General features: G+C 41.0%; 2 protein-coding genes across 4 annotated transcripts in view; one reads left to right on the forward strand and one right to left on the reverse strand.

The window, feature by feature from the left end:
• The window catches only part of LOC135503287 (uncharacterized), a 48,742-nt gene extending 28,740 nt beyond the window's left edge, over window positions 1-20,002 (forward strand). The window contains exons 2-6 of the mRNA XM_064796795.1: window positions 9,641-9,687; window positions 11,177-11,368; window positions 11,914-12,057; window positions 13,088-13,354; window positions 13,905-20,002. Coding sequence (XP_064652865.1) covers window positions 9,641-9,687; window positions 11,177-11,368; window positions 11,914-12,057; window positions 13,088-13,354; window positions 13,905-14,156 — 902 coding nt within the window. The 3' untranslated portion in view covers window positions 14,157-20,002. The remainder of the gene's footprint in view (window positions 1-9,640; window positions 9,688-11,176; window positions 11,369-11,913; window positions 12,058-13,087; window positions 13,355-13,904) is intronic.
• A 197-nt stretch (window positions 20,003-20,199) lies between these two features.
• The window catches only part of LOC135503285 (metabotropic glutamate receptor 3-like), a 44,501-nt gene continuing 39,994 nt past the window's right edge, over window positions 20,200-24,706 (reverse strand). For all 3 annotated transcript variants that reach the window (XM_064796792.1, XM_064796794.1, XM_064796793.1), the window contains one exon: window positions 20,200-24,650. In XM_064796792.1, coding sequence (XP_064652862.1) covers window positions 23,338-24,650 — 1,313 coding nt within the window. In that variant the 3' untranslated portion in view covers window positions 20,200-23,337. The remainder of the gene's footprint in view (window positions 24,651-24,706) is intronic.

Raw genomic sequence — 24,706 nt, forward strand, 5'->3', positions numbered from 1 at the left:
TGTGTTTTTTGTGCTTTTAAAAAGTCATGCTAGCCTATGGCTAATTCCGTGACAGAAGTGTCAACATGGTCAAGAGACTGCACTATTTGCAAGGATGACATGGGGTTTTGGAAAGGAAATATCCTTACTTTCGCACTATAATGTGCAATGTATATACATTGTATTATAGTCGAGATACAATTATTATCATTAAGCGATTAACTGGAGTAGGTTGGTCCAAATCAAGTTTCTCGCCCACAAGATACCTCATATTGTTGTTCTTGAATTCCATCACAACAGAATGCGTCCAGATTTGTTAATCATGTCAATATATATATGTCAGTAATGTACAGATTATTTACGTCCAGGTCATTAAATTGATTATGGATCGGCTGGCCAGTGGAAATATTTTGGAAATATTACGGCGGTATCGTGTTCCTGATGTGTGTACGCTGCATCATTCTGGCAAACAAGCCATCATCTCAAAAAGGAAAGGTTGAAAGATGATTCGTTTACCATTATGAAAGGCCACCGCTTGCATGTTGTCCTGCATTAAAATACACCTTACCGCTTTGCATTCGTCATGTTCGTGCATCAAAGGCCACAGTCTCATCATGATCAAAGCATTGAGGTAGCCATCAGAACCAGAAATAGACTTATATGTTATTGTGTACAGTATATACCCCTTTTTATGCGCTAGCCGCCAGATTACAAGGAACTATATCCCCTTTGATATATTTGACTATTGTCTGATGTTTTTTTCATCAGCGATACACTCATGATATCTTGGTGATATAAAAGACAAGGTCAAAGCCCTTGTTTTACGTTGCTACTCAGGGTATATACCCTGGTAGGATGTTGTTTGCAAGTGACTCAGAATAGCAAGTAATACATGTATATGATATAAATGTATATTTCCAGCCCCCCCCCCCCCCCCACCACCTCTTAGTTTCGAATCAATGTTAAAACGGCGTGACGCCCTTGTATATGTATATAGGTATCCGAAAAAAGCTGGATCGCTGGACTGCTGGATTCATTGGATTGTGACTCATAGATCACCACCGCCTGGATTGGGGATCGTTCGGAAAATAGGATATGATATTCGTCCGTATATTGATTGGTTTCTAATCCCTACAAAATCAACATCTTGCATTGATCAGCAGAGGCATTCAAACGTGTATCGACATCGTATGCACACCCACAGCTGCTGTAGCTGGCACTGCATGCTGTACTGTAGTGTAGCATACCGGTAGGCCTACCGTACTGTAGTCATGGAGGTATTATTAAGATACCTCCATGCTGTAGTGTAGCATACCGGTAGGCCTACCGTGCAATACCCAACCTCATGCAGCTGCCATTATCACAACATTAAAACAAAATGCATTTGAAGTTTTATCCCCTTCGATCAGCAAAGAGCTCAAGGAATTGGACCGTACATCCCGGGAAGGGAAAAAAAATCCAAGCAATGGCGGACGAAATCATTTTGATAAGTTATGTTTGCTTGCATTTGTCCTTCATATTCATCTTAGAGAACGTTATTCGCAAAACTGGCTCAACGGGGGGGGGGGGGGGGGGGGGTATCTTAGATACAATCAAGCATTTCAAGATGACTAGATCATACAGTGGTATTGGTGGTTGTCACAAAACATATTTTGTTTCAGATTTTCATTTGATACGAGACTAGCTCAGCCAAATAATCCGGGGACCACTCTTATGAATAACTTGTTTATTTACATGTATAAGTACACGTAGTAGGTAGGCTACAATTGGCGTATATACATGTTGGTGCGATGTGAAAAGTACACTAGGTACACATATTACACTATATTTTGATTACGAACAGGCCAGCCAGGTAGTCGCAACTATCATTTCGTTTCGCTCGAATATTCTATAGTCTTTTCTGTCTCTCACAATTAACATCTTTTTAAGTATTTTCGCAGTGTCATTAGTTTTGACATCAACTGGGAAGGTAAACATATGGGTTCCATATAAAACGTCAAAGTATTCCATATCTCGCTTTTGTTGATCAGCCTGTAAAAAGGAGCTCCCTAAACAATGCTTCACATTTACGATGTATTATGTGCTTGATTTGAAGTCCATAAAAACTAAATGCCCCCCCCTTTAATTATGTAGCAAAAAGTTATTAGGGGTGACAATTATCTTAAATGGCGTCGAATAACGTCGTTCCCAACTCAACACCTCATACACCACTCGCAGTGCCTCATTAGACAGGATTAGCAGACGCCCGACTCCGACTCCGAGTACGAGGTGATTCCCTTTTTGCGCTTTACGTCATCAACAGTGCGGGGGTTTCCCAAGTGGTCACTCGTACTCGCTCGTAAACTCCGAGTTGGACGACCTCTATTTATAAGTGCGCTCCCAGTGCAAATTTCTGTTATCATCGTAGATTCGGAGTATTTCCTGATCGTTTTTAAATGTAAATGCTTTCAAGGATATGTCAATGCCCAGCAATGTAGTTCTGGTGGAAAAAGGGTGCTCTGTATGGGCATCTTTGTTGGGTGGCATTCTCGCGATTTTTTTGCACATCGATGCGCATGCGATGCGTGTACATCATGTGTACATGACATTCATCATGTGCATGGTAGTAGTTATCAATGGTTATTACAAGTGAGGAAGCATTCAATTGCCCTTGGGTTATTTTTTGCTCCCAAGTCCAAGATGTAGGCCTAGTAAAATCTGCCATTTCTCTATAACTGGTTTAATTCACGATCAAAGGAAAATCACTGCCGATCAGCCGATTGTTTCCGTCGTCTGCTATGTTTACGTTTCGCAGCGACATCTAACGTAAAACACCTGGAACTGAGATCAACTCTGACCGGGAGTCGTGATGTTGCTAATCGATCAAACTGAACATTCGCGCACGGATCCGACTCTGACTCGTACTCGTACTCGGAGTCGGAGTCGGGCGGCTGCTAATCCTGGCTATTATAGGTAAATCACACCAGACATAATGCCAGATCCACATCAAACACAACGGCACTGAAGGTAGGTTAAGATATCAATATGATGTCAGTCTGTTTTGTTTTTGCATCGTACTTAATTATTTGAGTGAACATGTATATCCAGGGTAGTTTCAACACCCTGTTTTTTATCATTATTATTTCAGATGGCAAGTATTGAAACACAAAGCAATTGTTTACTCAGTTATTACGCAAATATTAACGTTTATGCCACAGGCAAGTCGTATATTTTTAGTTTCATGAAAGTGCATGCGGGTGACTTTCAAATGACTTTGGCTTCGAACGTCATGTTAATTGATTCCGATGACACAGACCTATTTTTGTTTTCTCATGGTACAAGGTGAGGTGGTACAATCAGTGTTCAATGATGTGTACATCCTACCAGTTCTTTTCAACACTGTAGGGGCTTCATTTGAACTGTACCACTTAACCTTACCATCCCCAAGTTCATAATTACTGTACAGCGGATTTTTAGGGTAAAAATTGGCATTTCCACTTTGGGTGTTGTCAGGCAAGGACCTTACTGAACCGATTGTCAACCATTCTAGTTATTTCACACATTGAGATAGTCCATTGTCTGGCATATTCACAGCAGCTTTGATCCACGCGCTCTTCATACATGTTATATGATGTATCGATATAGTTTTGCGCAGAGAGAAGTGTACTTTTTCTTATGTTCGGCATCGGAGAGATTTCAATGAACGATTCCCAAAATGCTCGATCAACTACAGGATGGCCCAGAAAACTTCTCCCTTGCAAAATTACAAGTGGATGCACGATAGAATTCTATTCTATTCTATTCTATTCTATTTTGCAAGGGAAAAGTTTTCTGGGCCACCATGTAGTGCAAAACTGCATGGAAATCGATAAGATTACAGACTTGCGTTGATGGTATTTTTCAGTCATGGACGGATGAATCAAGCTGCTAGACTAGTACTTAGTTATGATGCGGAATGAAGGGGCCTTTCGGTAATTAGATTAGCTCTAATTCATTATCAGGTGACTATATTATTGGATAGCTTCTGCCCGAATTGTATCATTACAACCCCGCACTCAATATTCCTCGCATGCCAAATGTGTTAATCATTCCAATTGAAAAAGCGTTTTTTGAAAAATCAAAAGAATGCATTCCCGAGGTTGATTCCGATTTGACCCGAGTTAGCTCTCCATGCACCGACCCTTTCCAAGTAAAACGATGCGCTAGTAAGGCGTTTCCTGGAGTTAGGATCAACCCTGTGACGTCTTGGTGTAATATCGATTTTTCCGACGTCTCGCTGACGGCGCTTGTAACCCGCAACTGCGACGATAAGTAGAAAAGACGTTGCGTCTTAGTAGCGGGGTGGCGTGAAATTGGATCTCGGCGTGCACCTCACGCGCCAGGACTTGTGCGTACGAGAAATAACGACTAACGCGTTATGCTGAAACAAAATTGGAAAAGGTTCAAACACGTTTAGAAAAATGGTTAACTGATTAACCAGAAGAAGAACAAACATAATGCAATAAAAAGCCGCCCATTCATTAAAGGTTTTTTTAGTCGTTCATTATTCTCGTATCTGTATTTGATATAACGCAAGCTGATGTACCGACAATTCGTGACCAGTCTGCAATTTTTCTGAAATTGAGATAACAGCGCCATCTGAGTTGTACATACACACCAATTATCATGATATTCAAAGCCAATGTCAATTATACACCTTTCCAGAAATGGGGCGCTGAGTGTCCGAAATAGTGATGTCATCAGGGGAAACTAGGCCTTATGGTAGAGGGACAAAGGAGATAGTCATGGTTGACCAACACACTTGAATGCCTTTGATGACGGACAAGGGGGAAAAGTTAGTTCCAATGCAAGCCACCAATTTCGGGAAGCATGCTTTACCATCTATTCATGCATTTCGTGCCATTATCTTCTTTCAACAATACGGAATCTTTGAGTGGAGTTTTCTTAAAATAAAAAATAATAGGTCACTTCGTAAAATCATCGACGAATTTATAGAAATCATGGAGTCTCGCCTGAGAATGCTAATGGCTTCTTTCGGGTAAAGTATAATGAAGGAAGGCATAACTAAGAGGTTGATGATGATAAACATGTAGTTGTGACTACATCGGCGATGCATACGAAAAAGGGCAATGTGTGACTCTAATGCAGCTTTAATGTAAACCTTGTACTTTGTCTGTCGACATTTATCGATCAAAAAAATATGTAGAGTCGAATATTTGTCGACTTGCTCATCTTTGTTAGCAGAGAAGTAGATGTACTTGTAATCAGTGAAGATGTCCGGAAGATAGGTGAGCCCGAGGAGATTTCTTTCAAGTCCTTGTTGATTTTTTTTCGGATCCAGGCGCTTGAAAATATGCCAAGCGTCGACTAAGTGTCGATCGCCTGAGCGAAGAGGGGGTACAGAGTTGACATTGACTGCTGCATAAAAGACAGGGCGACGCCATGTTGGCGGTGATGTGCAGTCAGAGTCAGAAAATCAATCATGGCTGTCACAGCCTCTTACCAAGTGATGAATTATTCTGTGTAGGGTTGACCAAACGTGACAAAATGGGTTACTCGGCATTAGGCAGCGTCTCGGTTCATCAATATTCTATTGTTGCAAGTTCGACACTGGCAATACTTGAGATGTTGGACTTCGGGTCCGTCAGACAGCCAGAAAAGGGTACGATTCGAAAAACCATTTAAAGGGGATTAGCAAACACTTGGCAATTATATGAATTTATAGTTTAATTCCAAACAACTTTCATCAATAGTAAAACAAAAAAAATCTTGAATTACCAGTGTCAAAATATCCCCCATAACGTCCGTATTTTCATGATCAGCACCCGGTATTGTGATGTACGACATCATCTTCACACCAAAATTGACGAGCTGCGCACTGACCTCAAGCCCAGCCAAGCCCCCCCCCCCCAAGCATGCTTCATGACCGCATAGTGTACTATCTGGCTGTTAGGATAGTGTAGGGAAAACTCCCAGCAAACTTGCTAAAACGCAAAGCTGCTTATTTTTTTATAGCGAACGTAGCCATGGAAGCAGTGGATTATGAAACAAGCGAAAAAAAGTCGTTGCAGCGATTTGATCTATATCATAAAAGTAATCAAGATTGTTTAGTTCCATAGCCTAGAAATACAACAACATAGAACTTGAAGATGACCTTTTTGTTATTCTGGTTAAAATCGATAAAATGACATCGCCGTGAATCGTGCAAAAACAGTTTGCGGCCAACATGGTCCTTTCTTGGTAGGAAATTTGAGAAAAATGGTTCTCTTGCTCGAAGCAAAGAAAATATAAGAAAAATTAGATCCTGAAAATCGAGATGGTTGTTTGGGAATATCACAACAATAGAGAAGATGACATAACAGGTATGACTTTTCAACCTTTTGGCAGTGACGTTCACATTAAATGATTTCTGCAAATGATTTCTGATCTCAAGAAATTCATTCATTGTCTGTAAAATGAATATAACACTTTACAAAAGTTTATACGTTTTTGTCAACTGATCAATGGTTTCACCATACGATGAGCTGCCTTCCCTGCTGTATCGTCTTTTACCAGTTTGCCTCTCGTTGAGGGCTGTTTTTGATTATGTCAGTAATAAAGAAAGCAAGAAACTATAGCGTGCGCCAGAAGAACACGGACAACGTAGTGTCATAGTAAAATACTAATTCCATATTCTCAGAATATCTCGGAGACATGACACCAGCAAAGTCCTTGCCTCTGGGCATGCTTCTACACAACCCTGTCACCATGTTACTTACCAACGAATTCAGCTCTCATAAGCTGGCCTTTAGGTCCAACGCTTCTCAAGGAACAAGGTTTAAAAAATCGGAGAGACAAAATTACTGACGAATGCATCCATCAACTGTAACCAATGGTAACGATATAGAAATTCGACCACTCTTTATTGTGACCAGTATGGGAGGATCCACGGGAATCGATAGGCAAAATTATAGACATTCTTGATAATCTGATAGCCTGATAATCGACTGACTCATTGGGAATAGATAGAATGCTGCAAAAAAAATCCGGATTATTGACCGGACGACGATTGGTTCCATATTGTACTGATATCGCGTTAAAGTTCACGCATATGGTTATTGTCGCCTAGAGTACCACGCCCACCAAATTACTATTATTGAAGTATACGTCTATACAAATGGAAACAAGTCTGATATCGATGGCTTGTGTTTTGGCCCAGTAAATTCCGTAAAATTCACACAATTTATTTCATATCACCTCAAGTACGTAGCATTTGGTGTAGTTTTCAATCTACGAGGCCCTCTCAATCACCATGGTCACATGGGTATGGAGTTTGTGTTAAAGATAAAATAATACGAGTTTGTCTGTCCGAATATGCATTCCCCCCCCCCCCCCCCCGAAACCTTTTATTTGTCTTCTAATAAATACTGTTGAACCTCATTCAGCAGACACCTCTCTATTAAGGACAACCTCTCTATATTAAGGAGACTATAGCATTGGTCCCAAAGTACATGTACATGTAGTTGTTTCCATTCAGTTTGACCTCTATGATCAGTACCACCTCTCTTTTAAGAACATCACATGTCAGTCCCGAGGGTGTCCTTTATAGATAATTTCTACTGTAGTTAGATATGATGAACGACAAACCTAAATCGGCAATGGCAAATAAACGTTTTAATTGTGAGATTAAGCCAGGAATCATTGTAGCAAAAAATGAACAAATTTCCATTTTGATCTTGATGACCTCATTGATCCGTTATTACCTTTTATTACTTGATTTGTGAGTCCTGCGAATACTAAGTTTCAACCAAAAAGTCGCATTGCCTGTTCCCAAATTACCAAAAAATGTCAGTTACAATATGATTCGCACCACAAAAGTTAAAGAGATTCCGGAATCCAGATTTTCCCGATCATGTCTCCATTTCATTTTAATATTTCGGGAAAGAGATTTTAGTTGTTGAATGAAAAATGTTTACACATACATGCAACATGCAAGTACGATGGCCCGTAAATGTCAGCATTTCTTTCTATTTAACTTGATTAAAAAGTATTCTGCACCGCGGCGGTAATAGTTTCAACCGCAATGATAATTCGAGAGAAAAATGAATTAAATGAGAAGGTACAGCAGGCGACGGCCATGCCTGTAAATGACAGATTTTTTCAAAACATCTTAGACTGAGAAGTATTACATTGAAGTACGTTTGGTGCGGTTATTTTGCCCACATGATTCTGATTAGTAAATACACATAAATGGCCGATTGAGGCGCGTCTGTACACAGGTTTATTACAGCCGATCAACGTGTCTTTGGTACAGTTGCCCTTCAACTGGCTTTAGCGTGTCGACACATTATATTGCTAATGCTGCTGAAAATACGACTTGATATGCAACGCACGTGCGCTTTAACATAATCTTCGATGTGTTGACGGTTGTCAAAGTCTCTATTGAACCTATGAAGTGGGTCGTTTTCCTTCCTGACCTTTTCGCCCCCATTCGTTTTGCTCCAAATAGTAGTCCATTTACACTTGTACCATGTATACCTGAGTTGACCAGCTTGGTACGCTGATGTATCAATTTACAAGTACCCTGTATAGAACGTTCTATACTCTTGTTAATAAGCTAAGCAAAGATTTACGTCCTTTCGTGTGCAAAAATAGATGTAATTTCAGCTTACTACAATGAATCAATCTGCCCCGAGAAACACCTTTATGAGTCAGTGTCGCACAGATCAATCAAATTGGAAAAAGATCGAATTTCAAAAGCTCTCCTTCGCGGCCGTGCTTCGATTAATACGCGGTGTCGATACATTACTTATAGATGAGTACGATGAGTACAACAGACAACCTTGTTGCATCTTGGGCTTCAGCTCATTCGATCTCATTACCGTGCACATCGTTTGATTTATTATTCAACCAAGCATGACATCGTGCACGACACTCGCTAGTTTTAAGAAAGGGGTCATCTCTTTGCGTCCCATCTTCCATGTGCCTAAAAATTAAAAGGGTTCTATGTGTACCGTGCTTTATAGAAGTCAAATTGTACTATTTTATTGAGGATCGTGAATCAGACTCCGGGGCATTGACTCTTGGAGGTGGCTACGCTGGATATCATTGACCTAAGTACATGTAAGGAGTCGTTGACTTAGTGCGTAATATGCACACTATTCCGATTTTCAGTGAGATTACCTTGCGTGATATCTCGCTAAGTCTTATCAATATTTTCACTTTGTTTAAAGCAATTCTCAAAGCAGTTGTTCTGGTTTGTTTTGCTGTTTTGGGGTTGCCCCTTGTCCTCAGTGCTTCAAAGTCTCGTGTTGGTACGAGTGACATATTTAAGGTGAAAATTGATAATTAAACGAGACTTACCTTATGTTGAAGTTTGGGAATTCATCAATTACTCTGATCGAAGTATTGACTGCCGTCATAGGTTCTATTGAATAATGTATCATAAGCCTTCAGAATAAAATAAGGCTGGACATCTTTTCCAGGGGCACACTGCAACATCGGATAATGCGCAAGGTTCTGCTAATTACATTACAAGCTCAACGCCAACATACAGTGCTTTGAATATTGTCTCTTTACGGGTGTCGACCATTTCTACAGGCTACATATTATGCACCAGGAGTAGTATTTGGAAATTGATTGAACAATTTGGTCACATTGATGAATTTCAGGTTACCGGTATCTCCTTTCTCTCTCTTTTTAGTCCACCATGCGACGGGAGCCGAAAATGTTACAATTGGGACTGTTACGGTAAGAACATGATCGGGACTGTGTATAATTTCTTCAAAGAAGAAGCTAAAAAGGGTACTTTTTCATTCTTTACATCAATTCAGATGTTCCGTTTTCATTGTATTACACGTCGGAGCGCATGAAACCTTTCGCCACTCAGAACTACTTCGCATCTTCCATCTCTGTCTTCTAGGAATCAATCTAAACTCTCGAGGAGAGCAAATTCAGGTTAAGCGTTTTGTCCTAGGACGTAGAGATAACACAGTAATGGAATCGATCCCCAACATCTTGATAATGACTTAGGTGTAATCACCCCTGACACTGACCACCTTACTGGGCGTTTGAAGGAACACCTGGCCATGTTGATAAAATGTATACGAAATGATGGTGGCAGCTTTCTGAATATGTTTCAAAAGAATATTGGCGCTAATGCTTTGTCGTCATTCCATAAAAGAAGTCATTGAAATGGGGATATCGTTTTTTGACTTTATTATGGCCTACATCCATATCAATTGTTGACTTTGGTTATTTAATGATTAACATTGAGTTCTTATATAGCGCGTTTCCATGTTTCCCTGACTGTTCAAAGCGCTTTTGGGATACCATATCCTTTTTGCCCCAGTCTCTACAGAAATCAATCTAGGGTTTCAAGGAACAACCAGAAGGCGCTAACTTGAAATCAACCAGGCATTAACTCGGTCGAGAGTCGAACCAACGACCTCTTGATCATGAGGCCGAATCTCTTCCACTGCCCTACACCGCTGCCCCAATATATATTTGGGTGTCATGATAATGCCCATTTTTGATAACCGAAACTATAGAAAAAACGTTTGCAGGTGTTTCTGTCTTACCGTTCTTTGCTCATCATCATCATTTGGAAAAAATACCGAGTCATACCATTCTGTTTGGGCTCCTTTTGCTATAGGGACTGAATATTTTTACATCCAACCTATTTTCAAATGTATTCCGGCCACACGGGATTATTAGGGGACTTAGCTGAAAACATTGTTTTCATCAAACATCTGGGTCCCCTAAATGGGTCTCCGTGAAGGAATAAATTGTAGATATGGACATAAATTGTAAGGATAAAGTGTGCGAGAATAAGGGGATGTGAAAGTCTTCTAAAGAACTTTGATTAAAATATTTTTGGCCATGAATATCTAGGTCCCCTAGGGGAGGGTCCCCGTGAAGGAATGAATGATAGATATGAACATATATTGGTTGGATTTTAGTACAAAATGTAATACGGGTGTCACTACCGGGTGGCTACAATATACATGCACGAATGACTCGACCTCATATCGGGCCATAGATGATTATTCAGGCTCTTTTAAACAGATTTTGTAGACCCTTTTATTATGGCCATGTTTTTAACAGCATGAATATGGGGTCATTTAAAATATCATCCTGTTTTAAAAAGTGGGACGTGTTTTTTTAGATCACCCGATATATAGTTACAGTTTTCAGCATTTGTTCAAGTTGCAATATCTTTGTTATTATAATACTTCAGAATAAACCATGGTCGTACACAGAGGATGGTAAACAGACAGGCCTCGCTGTGGACATCCTCATGAAGATATTCGAATATCAAGGCACTAAGGATAAGTTCACTCCGCAGCTGACCGAAGATGCTGACGGCGTGATTGGTAGGAAGGAAAATGGGGCCTGGACTGCGGGGTTGATTAAGGACCTTATAGCCCAGGTTAGTCATATTGCAAACAATATTTTTGTTGACCGAGAATATGTATAAATGTCCACGGGAAATCCGATGGCGCAACATACAGTGTGATTATAAAACTAGCTTGGTGTTGCATGTTATAATTGGAATTGTGATTATTTGAATGAATATCTACCTTCTGGCAAGAATTGATGAGGACTAAGAATATGGAAGCACATACCATAGTTTGTATCCTATTTAGCATTAGGTTCCAAATTCTGACAATAGGGGGCCATCGCTCCTATTGGCTAGGTATTAATTGATTTTTGTCACAAAATACATACCTCAAATTGTTTGACTAAATTCAGAACAGCTTAATGAGCTAATAATGAAACGATATTTAAATCAGGTCCTAAAACCCCTCCAAAACATGCGAGTACCCACAAAATTTGCTTTAAAGGCCCGATACTTCTCTTCGGCAGCAAATGCCCATAAAGATGATGCTGAAATCTGAAAAACTTGAAATACTGTTTCTTTGTTGCACTGTATAAACTTTTGTTTATTTACACCTTCAATGTTTCCTCCTGCAGAAAGATGGGATGCAGATGGGTGCCGCTGGCGTCATGATCACGGACGACTTGGAGGCCGAAACCAAATTGATGTGGTCGATGCCATACCTTACATACAACGTCTCCATGCTGATGGAAAAAGATAAGGATGTAAAATCTATTATGGTGAGAATGGTCCATCTACGACAAACTGTAACCTTAAAGCGAATTTCACTCAAGCAATACCATGCCCTTCCCGCTCTGCATGCAGTCGGGAGCAAAGCAATTGATGCATCATCAAGTCATACGCAAGTTTCTGAATGGAACTCTATTGCGGGCTCTGGTGTCCACATCAGGCCGAATGTAGCTTTCTGATCTGCGCCGGACATTAAAATAGGGAACTGATTGGTACACTAAGTACATCTTCACCGCCCGAAAAAAAGTAAAAAGTAGGCTCAATCACTGTTCTTTAGCCTTGAAGCACCATGCCTTATTTTGCCTTGCATTCGACACCAGGAGAGCATAACAACTCTGGAAGGTATATTTGGTCCTCTCCCCCCTTTTAGTGTCTCAAGTAGGTATTTGATTGTATTCATTGCGTGAACTGACTCGTCAGCAGTTGCGTAGTCGTCTTCCTTTATTGTCCCCGGAGTTGATTTTAGCTTCCTTCCCCCATACGGTGCCTCCGTCAAAGCCTCTGCTTTGTCCAATAGGGTGATTGTTCCACTTGCATCGTCCTTCCCTCTTCCGCAACGGTCTTCACCATATGATGAGGGGCAAAACTGATCAGCAAGGATTATTCACCAATGGGTCGATGCCATATTTTTTGAAGTACAGTACCTTCAACATGACCATCCTACAAAGCGGAATTTTTGTCGAAGTCGTAAAAGGAGTCAGGGATACCGTAAACCCTGAGGAAAATCCACCGATATAACTATGTCTACCCAGTATAAGAAAATTATGCTCGGCCCAAGTGAATGATTAGTATTTTTTGTAAATTACCAACTATAGCATGATTAGCTGGCAAAAGGATTTCATCAAATGACGCAGCCGCGCCAGCGGGTATTAAAATACCCATTCGACAAGTAGTTATCCCGTAATGAAGAGCACAGCCAGACCCCAAGCTGTATGTCTTCCCAATTATACTATATGGGAAAATGTCCATCAACTCGATCATCACTTATTTTAACTTAGAATATTATGTCTGTTAATCTAGGATGGTCACACTAACAACATGACCTTCGTAGTGGTTAAAGATGGACCGATTCATGTGATGTTTACAAAGTGCGAGACCCTGTTGACAGATGCCACCGAGAAAACATCATGTAAGGCTATCAACGATAAGTTTACCGCGGATGCAACTCTCCTGGTCAAAGACGCCGCTGCTGCACTCAAGGCAGTCAAGGAAAAAGACTCGGACATGGTTTTTCTGACGGATGGGGCGACTGCCAAGTACCACGCTAGACTCAACTGCGAACTTAAGGTTAGTATGCCCATTAACCATGAGTTGCCTCGTACCCTAGTGGTTTATAACACTGTGAACTCCCGCGCAATAGGGCCCGGGTTAGATCCCGGGGAAACCCAGGCTTTGTATTCTATATGAACCGGCGTGGATTGAAGGAACTAAAATTGCTGGCCCTTCACAGTCCTTCGAATGAAACTTAAAACCGATGTTCCTTGTATCTGTTGTCTATGCTAGGGCAGGTAAAAGACCCCACCAAGTAAGAAACATTGAGTAGCTTGCGTGGATTCCCCCTCCTTGGCCGAAGGCCATGGGCATAGTCAATGATGACTGCGCCCCAGTAAATGGAAGAAGACGAAGTAACCTGCTGTATATTGATGTGGAAGGACTCTGTATACTGTATTGGTCATAGGTCTGGTCTGTTAAGTTAACACCATCTTGTCCATGAACCATGAAATCTCATTTTATCTGCTGATTACGCTGTAAAACCATTGGCAATCATTCTGTTATATGCACAATTCTAGGGTTAATATTTTAGCGATCCCGATCAAATTATTCTTTATTTATTTAGGTCGTTGATGGCGGCATGTTTCCAAAAGGCGCCTGCAAATATGCCTTTCCAATCAACAAAGATGCAGCAACAGCTCAAGTTGAGTTGAAGCCGGCAATAGATGCGACCATCAAACTGTTCACAGGTAAAGGAAAAGATGACATCAAGACGATTGAGACCACGTACCTCTCGCCCAGCACGTGTGGATCATCAGGCCTCTCATTCACCCTTGCAGCACTCCTACTCTCTGTATTTGTGTCCAAATTATTGTAAAGGAAACACTGTCCAAGATTCAACACTCTTAAACAGGGTCGCGTTCACAACGAAGTCACGCTGTCATCTTGAGTCACGGTTACGCATGCGTGAGCTGGAGAATGCATTTTTTAGTCAAGAATTGTTTTTAATTAGCAGCCTAAACAGGCGGTTGTACCATGTCCATTCGGATATACACCAAACAGAAAATGAATGGAGCTCCCAAGGTTCCCACACAGAAATTTCGGGTTGTCGTTTAAATCCAATCAGAGTCTTTCAAATAATTTGTTTCAAATGTTTTTGAAAGTCTCTGTTCCAATGTAAAGATGTAACAGTTTAAACGTGATCAATACCATCAGAGCCTTTCAAATACAAAGGCTATGCTCTCAATAATCTATTTCTTTATATCATATTCGATTTGATAGTGTCATTATAGTCCACTACCCCGAGACATATAAACCGGGCTGTAGCGGTAACGTTTGCTGGTTGGTCCCCTTAGTACCATTAATCATTTTAGAATAATCACAAAAAGCAAATAAAAACTTTTTTTGTTCTTTTGCTCAGATGTATTGATCAGATTAGTGACAGAACACAAAATTCATATGGGCACAATCCATATGCCTGGGAGATATTCCTTCCGCATTTGCACATATTCGGATGGATCTGATACAATTGTTTTGTTCACGCATGGATGGTGAGACGTGACTAAGCGACACTGACAGTATGACCTCAGTCTGTGACTCGCGTTTTTCTATGACTTCCTGAGACAGTCGTGACACATACATCCTGGCATATTTAATTTGAATTGGAAAGCAAAAGCAAAAACAAATAATTATCTCACGACTATCTAAAGACAGGTTTTATTTCAAATAAAGTGTTGTGTCTGCAGGCAATTAAAGCTTCCCTCTAAATTCACTCATCGCTTGTCCTACATCTTGTTCTGGGGTCCAGAGGGTCACGTGTGCTCCCAGGGGGCGCTCACGTTTCTCATCTTTATGCAAATTTTCATCCAAACCAAACCGTCCACGCTAGTGGCACGTACGTAGCCTCCTCTATCGCTGAAATAACTTTCTCATCTTATTTAGTTCTTTCCTACACTGGATCCCAGCCAAGGCAGTTCAAGCGCTCATCCAAAAAAAAACACTAAAAGGTTTCCGTCGTCTTCTATATAACCATTGTTATGTGTGCGTTGTAACACTCCTCTGGCGCACAGTATGAATGACAGAATAAACACCGCACGTCGGCAAACTCCTTCAAAATGATTTTACAGATAACAGCCAATATAGTTACTGCTTTTGAGAAAGCGCATACTTTCCAAAATGACGAACGGTTCGCTCCTTAGCTGCCAAATCATTGTCTGCCGTCGTTTGGAAGACCCACTCTCCAGTTAGGGGAAGAAAGTGGCTATTAGGATTAATTCGCTCTGATAATACAGAGTGTTGTGTTGGCTTATCTGCGGTTTAGGGTTGATGGCCGGCTTAATATTGAGGAGGTTAAATAGTGAATCTGGTTTTCCGCTTGAATAACAGGGCTTCGGCTGCGTACCCACAGGCTTTTCTCTTGTGACTTCGTTGACTTGTCGCGTTTTTCCATTGTCCCAGTAGTGTGTTCCCTGACACAACCAATGGGAATTCCAATAAGCAACAACAAAATGTTCATTTTTTTGTGTGGGGTTTCAAAAGCGAACACACATATACATAACAGGGAAAAACGCCACAGGCAAACTGTCTCTCGATTCGCAGCCCACTCTTTCCAATGATACATCACTTTGGCCAATGGGGTACTAGCTCTATCACAGGGAGAAAGAGTTCATTTATGTTATTTGTTGTGTAATGGTAGCAATGATGCACATACTAATTCGGCAAGATATAACCTCATACACACTTATCCTACGTACACGCCAACTAGATATTTGAAATTGACCCGTCGAGGCCTTTGTCCAGGCATTTTGCGTACACACGTACACATACTTTGACAAGGAACACCGGCATATACATCTACAAAGGCCAGTATGTTATTGGGGAAAGACTTTTTCCTGGCCGATTTGAATAGACCACTCTAAATAAGACGGTCATCAGTGGACCCTTTTTTCCTGTGATATCTGAAGTACCCCATTTGTAACAGTTAAAGTGGTACCGGCGATAGCTGCTGGCTGTCTATTACTGACTGATCATTGAAAACTTTAGCCACACGTGCCGACGTTAACCTACGTAGGCAATCAATGGTAATACGGTAGTGTTACATATATCAAGAGATTTTCTTCCTAATATCATCATGACTTTTCAGAGAAAGTAACAAGAAAATTTTCTGTTCAGCATATTCAGATTATCAATGGGATTGTCTCAAAGATATTAGTTAAGATAAATAGATAGCTGGAACATTTTAAACTGATTGATGACTCACATCATTTACAATATTGTTCTAAACACGACGGTTGTCCACAATTCCTTGTGTTGCCCCCATGTGGTGTTGATAACACAATATTTGTAAGGCCATGGGAGTTTTCCAGTTCGATGTAAGCTTACTTGCAAGCAACTATAACTTTCTAGTTCGAAATTTTCTTACATGCAAGTAACTAAAGGATAATTTAAGATACATATACTTTTTATTAAAGTAATGTCTCAATTTTAAGGTAACACCTGAAGAAAATGTTGAATAATAATCTAATTAAAAACGCACTTATATCAAATATATATTTCAGTTCGTGAAGGTGCTGCAGGTCCTACTGGACCTCGCGCTGACATGACTGCGTTGAACTACTGATTCTCAAAGCAGCCTGAATGGGGAAACTCTTTAAAAAGATATATGAAAACACCTAATCGAGACTTATTTAACGCAGTGTAATTACCTACTGAAATTGTTTACTATATACATGATATAAGCCACAATCCGAGGTGTTTTGATAAACCAGCTTTTGCAGGTCATAATCATAATAAGTGGCTTATATCAATCGTTAAAATTAAGAAAACTGTTATTTTATTTGAAATAATCTACTTCTTTATGTGAGTTCAAATTTGAGCTATATCAGAAGTTCCTTGCAAGGATAAAAAATAGGAAGATGATGAGGTGCAATGCTGGCTAGCCTTTTTTCCTTCTGAGACGTTTACCTTCAAGGTCTAGGATGAGATAAAATCGTCATAACCTGCTTCCGGTTCACCCTAATGTTCAAACAATTCACGATTAAACCATTGAAAAGGGTTTTATAAGTACTGTTAGGGGTATTATTATAAGTTTCATTTTTTCCTTTGGGCGGAAATGACGTAGTTCAGTAGTAGTCTCCATGACGACAGGGGGTATTTTCACATTGGCCTGAAACAACGTTGTTGTGTGGAATATACATTGCTACACAATTACTGTTTTGATTCAAGGTGCAATCCTCCGTCAGATCATATTTTTAAAACTTCATTCACAACATTCCGATTTTCGCGAGTGACGTAACTTTTTATTTCTTATTTAGATGTTATATTTGTTTAATGTAGTCCCATTCTGCATGTAATCGATGTACTATGATTCTTTTGTTTTACAAACTGATGAATGTACATTTAGATAACACTGAGGTGAATGAGAGAAATAGATAAATATTGACGTAATCGGGTTGCCTGGCAACCCGTACGTCCTACTTGACGTCGAAACGTTGGTAGATACTTGAACAAAATGGATGTCGAATGAGCCTCTTCACTAACCGCACAATTATCGGTCCTTCTGCATTTCAGTGTGCACTAGAGGGAATGCTCTGTTACAGGTCACCTAACACTTTATGGCTATATCTTGTAGCCGGTAATTCCGTACCCAAATAGGGTTTCAAGCCAATACGCCAAAGTTCAATATTTTGAATAAAGGTTAATTATCTGATGAAGCTACATGTACATTAACAATTTCACCGACGATTTGATATGCCTGGTGCATTCATTTAGGAAAACATCACAGTGCAACATCCAAATAGGCTGGCCTCAGCTATCTTCCCCTATATATATTTATGACTACAAAGTGTTAATTTGTATTCCTATAGCATGATTAATGTTCAGAAATCAATCAACGTTTTGACCGAATATTTCTAGATGTTATGTATTAATAAATGCTATATAAAATGCACAGCACTACGTTTGGGCGCTTTATGTGACGACGTAAAGAACGCCATCTATTACCTGCTGCAGGATATCCTGCACGCCATCTATGAGTGAACCTTGTAACTAGGTGGTTCAAAAGGTTCATGGTGATCTTGAAAGACAACATCGCGACAGGAGAGGTCAGCAGCTTATTATGCCTATCTGATAAATTCAAGCGCCCTTTTTTCAGCACCTCTAGCATTGTTCAGATGTGTTGAAAGTGAGTGTAGGAAATGTTACAGAACATCATAGTGCCCCAACGAATGTCATATTCGGTAATTTAGAATATTTTACCCATTTACCCCGTTTAAAGGAGATATACGGAAACAACCATACGATTATTTGCAAATCAGGCAAGTAACTGCATGACTTCTCTAATCGCGAATCTTTCATTGATCAAAATGACATGGCGGTTTCGTTAATAGTCGTCCAGCTGGAGGGAGTACAACCTCATCATCATGTGAGCCATTTCCGGCAGTAACATTGTTGGACAAGGGAGGCGGAGCGAGGTTGGAAAGATACTTTCAGTGCGGATCGAGCAATCAATCGTAGCGCATGCTCAAAAGCGACTGTAGAGCAGTCGGCTCTAAAGGTTTACCAACCTTGACCCCTTACGGTCCAGCTTTTCTGTGAATATATTGTTGTAAAAAGTAGTTAGGCGCAATGTTAGTGTGATGTTGGACAATTCATATATAAGAATCCTTAATTTTTGTTTTCATCCCATCCCACAAATGCCAATATAATTCGAGAGGAAAATACCTCCGCTGGAATCGGAAATGAACTGTACAAAACTACACAGATTATATCGAATGGTCCTATTGGGAAGATGACAAACAGACATTGACGATTGATACCCCCATTTTAATGACGCTGTTCTCATCAACAGAGATAAGACAAGACCAGAAAATTAACAACTTTAGATAAGCGCGTTACAACCATACAGAGCTATACACACCGGAAGAACACTCCACTGGCGACATTCTTTGTTATATTTGGGTGGACACGTGCATGATAGCACCATCGATGTGTATAGCTGATACAAACATTTGAGCGATCTAATAGAGAATTATTATCAATGTATGTATAGCACTGTACGGTTGTCCACAGTGTTAAAGGTCTGCACAGTCGGCCAGGAGTCGAAGTGAAAGCTCTAGCTCCCGCCATATTATGTCACTGGTGTGGTGGTGATGCCAACGCGTTGCTGGCCAATCATTTCAAAGGTAATCTACATCACTATAGTATCCGAATGAAGACTTGAATTGATTTATTGATTAAGGGGTGTACCGGTACATCAATGTATACTGTGTCCTTGGGATAAACATGTACTACCTAACTAGTCGTGGGCTCACGCCAATTAGGGAATATCCCAATGATTATCCCGATATAAAGGCATAAATTAATGTCGTTTGAGAATATTTGCGCTTCCAGGCTCGCGCATAACACGATATTTCAGGTTGTTTTTTTTCTCGGCGCCCCGAATTAAACACACCGGAATGATGATTGTAGTTTGTGTGCAAGGCACTGTGCTTTGAGGATGCACACATGCAGAAGTGTTTTCAGTCAATATCTGTATAATCTCTCTCCGCACGAGTAAGCGATGGGATTCAAAAACTGTAAATCGGTCAGGACTTGCATTTGGATACTGTTTTTAAAGGCGCATCATCAAATATCATAGACTAAGTTTTTTCTTCGTTGCATAATAACACGGCTTTTGTTTTGTTTGTCATCTTATTATTGTAATAAAATATTTTGAATTGAAAACATTCCTCCTCCGTCTTGTTGACATGGTAATATGTCATGCCCCAATAATAATCAAAAAGCGCCCACAGAGTCACGGGTTTCGAAATGTAATCAATGATATAAACGGTGGCTATAAGGGTATCGGTTTGCCTCTTAAGAAAAATACGTGCTTACCTATAGATGAAATGACGACACAAAAGAAACATAGACGAAATAAGTTCATTTTGAGGGGCGTATAAGGCCCGCATTTATTATTATTATCCGATTGAACCCCTCCACCACATTGTTTCTATTGTGTTGCAAAAGTAAACGCACCGCGATATACCTGCTCAAGGAAACTTAAGGGTATCTGGTCGTCTGGCTTCCTGACCTTCGTCCCCGGTCGTTTCGCTCCAAATTATGGTCGTTTCGCCCCTGGCTTGGTTGCTGGTCGTGCTAGTATTTCAGGTTATTGAGGAAGGAAGAAGTATCGGTTGTGGTCTTGTCCATCCAATGATCGCTAACCATAGGGCGCGCCAGGGTGAATTGTGAGGGGGGGGGGTTGGGGGTAGTCCTTTCAATCTTCTCCGTAAAGGGGATCCCGTCTGTGGTGGCTTAACCACCCCACTAAGCCAAGAAGAAGCTTTGTTTCACGAACCATGGATGGTTACGCATTTTAGAGGCGTTTCGGGCCCATAGACATTTGGCACAATGACAGCTAAACCAAATATGCAACACTTGACCAAAGTATCATGGGCGACTGCAGTTTCTGTATTAATACAATTTTTATAGGGGGTTGTAAAATGATTACGAGAATACAATGATCGGGATGAAATCCACCGTCTTCTTTTCTATCTGATAACGTCCAACAAGGTGCTATATCGAGTCCGCGTGTCGCCAATTTGGTGCGATATTCGGAAAGGTCAGCTGGACGGGTTCGGCTAACTCTATACGCCTCGTGAACTCAGGACGATGGTCAAACCAGCATGAATAGGATCAAAATATGGGCTACAGCGATCTTGATCAGTAGAACAAACACGACATAAAATTTACATCGTATTTATTAAATATCCGGTAATATGATAATGATAGTGAAAATAATTGCTTGGCTTTTCAAAAGAGAACATAACTACGATGAACTAAAGCTAGAAGCCACGGATGTCCGTGTAACCATTAACAGAACTTAAAATGCACATATCGACGACATTGAACTCGCATTCTCGACTAGAACAACATTATGCATGGTGACTTTTTTCAAGATCATCAATTTAAACATGTTTAAGGATAACTTGATGTTATGCAAGACGCGAATCCGATACATTTAGGTACAGGTCAGAAAAGTAATTTACTGATGAACCAGAAGAAGAACAAACATGCAGTAACTAGAATTCCGAAATTTGCTGGCAGCAAATTTGATAGTCCCCAGGTAGTCGTCATGTCAACCGAGTAGAAACCGAGTAACAAACTCGACTGTAGTCAAAGGAGGAAAGCGAGGAGGAAAGCCAGAAAAAGCGAGAACATTTTGCGCCGTCGTATTCCGATTTGACTGGTTAGTGGTGAAATCTGCTTTTACTTTTGCAAATTAACATATTCGTTTTTCTAGTTCAAACGTTGTCTGAATTAAAGATGCTTTCCCAATGCTTGACTGGTCTCGCAAGAGGCATTGCCAGGAAAACGTCACGTCATTTTGGCAATTCTTCTTACCGCACGCCCTCCCTCTCCGCAAAACTTACTGACATGGTGTGAAGTGGGAGGGCGCACAATGGGAACCACACTGCCGCGATGTTAATAGTTTCTATTTATAGAATTCAGCGGCAGAGATTTTAAGCACGGAAAAAGTAGATTAACTCGGCTAATCTCAATGGCTTTTACCCAGGAATGTTTTCAAGGCGAGAGAAACATCTGATTTAAGTACTTCGCTTATTAGATTTCATGTTCATGCCGAAGATTGGCCTAAAACGTGGACGAAAAGAGTGCATTATCGAGTGTTGGAGAGGTCACGTGATTGATTGTACGAGACACCTGAGCGAAAACAATACTGACTTCAGCTCCCAGAGGGAGGAGCTGGAGTCATAAAAACGCATCTAAAGCATCGACATATTCTGAGTTTCGAAAAATCGTTTTGCGATAGTCCATGAATCGAATTAGGTTTCTTTATAATACCTCCGTCCCATCGCTCGACCAACTCCTGAGAGTGAGAATAATGACGTCATTATGACGGGGCGGAGCTTATGCTAATGTATCAGCGTCTCACCTCTGCGCATGTCACAGCGCATGTCAGATTGAATCGCGGCTTCGGCATGTTGGGAGAAGACGGTATCATATCTGAGCAAAAAAATGCTTCAAAAGTATCGAAATACTCAGGATTTTTAAAATACTTTTGCGATAGTCCATAGATGGAATTGGGTTTGGTGGTGTAAGGGTGATTGATTTCTGGTTTATTTAGCCGTTTTGCTGGACTACCGCAATAAATGTCTTAATTTCGTGGAAGAAAATAACAGCTTCGAGAATTCCAGTAATAACAATATAGTCCCCAGACGGGATCTGGGGCCTATAAAAAGCCAGCTGTTCATTTAAATGTAAATTATGGTCATGGTATCAAAAGCGTACACCCAAAGTTAGACCTACAGTTCGAGACGCGTGAGGTTCTAATAGAGAATGACAAGGGTGGGAGTCAGTTATCTAGAAAAGGAAAAACTGACTCCCACCCTTGAAATTGGCATTTGCTTTGTTTTGAAAGAGTTCTGAGGAGGATTTCAAGTTCAAAAATGGCGGTATCTACATATAGTCAAGCCTTGGGTAATGGCCGGCTACATCGTCCGTAGATAGTTATTCAGTAGTAGATAGACACGTTGATAGCACTTCGAATCATATCTGCCACATACCTCTTGTTCAGAAGGGGTTTCAATGTTATGTAGAATTTAGTTTAGTCGTCCACTCGATTTAGCCCAGCATCACTGTACCACTCGACACGGATGCAGATATAGGCCATCCCTGTCAACTGACTATTGCTCATAGGCCTGATGAGTCACTGGCCGTCCGCAAAGTATCACGCTTCCACGAATTTGACGTACGGTATATCGTCTTTTGCTGTCGTCATCCTGGATTTGGTCAAGGGACGTCTTGGACTTATTCTTGTGACTATTAGTGAGTTTCCGCAGAATCTTTGACCAGGAAAGAGTTCATCCATTTTACCTGAGATTATAGTTAAATAGTATGATCTACGTCGTTATCGTTCATGTACTTAGTTAGGAGCAATCATCCCAACACCTCTGTCATGCCTGCATTAAGCCGTTCAAAGCAGGTTTCTAGACAATAATCAAAGTTGCATTCCTCTTCCGTTCGATAAAATATTAAGGTTTGTATTGTCAAACATGTCAGAGTTTAGTACACACCACTGCTTCAACAGCTTTAGTATTCTGTTTCTCTTCTTTACCATGCACAACACAAAGATTTGTCACACTCGAACACGTGGAAACGGCAGATTTAGCCGAACCATCAGAATTCCGCCGAGGCCTTGAGGCACAGTCCAGTGGATCCAACTTGGGAGACCCCTGGCTGTATTTAGTTTGCATCCGTGGCTCAGCAGAATCCGCCCGCTCTCGGCTGCCTTCGAAGGCCAATTCCCGGCCACGCGGAGATGGTTTAGGGCTGGGCCTCGGCGTCCCTGCGCTCATCTGGTTGACCCGCATGGTTGACGCATTGGAAACCTTTCGAGAATCGCCGCCTATGTTTGTTCCTACGTCAGTGCCCATTGTATGCTGAATCGTCTGTTCTCGGACATAGTTCGGGTCATTTTTCTCAGCTTGGAAAAGGATGATTCGAATCTTCGGAAAGAACATGAAGCCTAAAATGAAGAGAGCCGCGAAAATTGCCGCGAAGCACATAATTGACGTTCGTGATTTTCCGTGAGACCCGAAATACGCCGGAAGACATACGATCCAGACTAAACATAACATAAACATGGAGAAGCTTAAATGTTTGGCCTCGTTGAAGTTTTCAGGGAGTTTCCTCGCCTTGAAAGCTAAAAACGAACAGACTATCGAGAGAAATGCCACGTAGGACATTGAGATAAGCTGCACAGCGAACCAGTCAGATCCGCATCTTATGACGACGATGTCAGGGAAAGAGTAATCTCTCACCGCCTCGGGGGTCAAGATCAGGGAACAGGTCACCCCAATAATGAGGGCAATCAGCGTCAACCCTGTCACGAACGCTGCCTGCTTGTGCTCGTGTTTGAATCTTGAACTCCGTGAGCGCACCAACGCACTGAACCTTGCGTAGAACACAGTCAGCAGTCGTTGCGTCTTCGTTAACATAATTGCAACACACAAGGTAAAAACAAACCCAAAATACACCGGCTGAACTGCGCAAGAAAGGTCAGTTGGAATCCCGATATACAAGAACGGCAGCACGTAGCACAAGGCAATGGCAGTCAATAATACATAACTCAAGTTTCTGTTTGATCCCTTGACGACAGGGGTGTCACGATATTTGATGAATACTGCGAGAACGAATAGTGTGATCAGGAAGAACAGGAAGGAGAGCACCATGGCAAAGATGGCCGCCACGTCATCCCAGCGGAGGAACTCGAGAGGCATCTCCACACACTCGGTGTGGTCGGAGTTATTGGTCTCGCCGAGAGGGCAGTCCATGCAAACACCAGAGTTGGATACGTTGCTGATCTCACCTGGAAATACGAAATGTATGCTATAACAACACTAACACGTCATAAACATATCACTT

The sequence above is a fragment of the Lineus longissimus genome, chromosome 19 (genome assembly GCF_910592395.1).
Source record: "Lineus longissimus chromosome 19, tnLinLong1.2, whole genome shotgun sequence".
In the NCBI taxonomy this organism is placed as follows: domain Eukaryota; kingdom Metazoa; phylum Nemertea; class Pilidiophora; order Heteronemertea; family Lineidae; genus Lineus; species Lineus longissimus.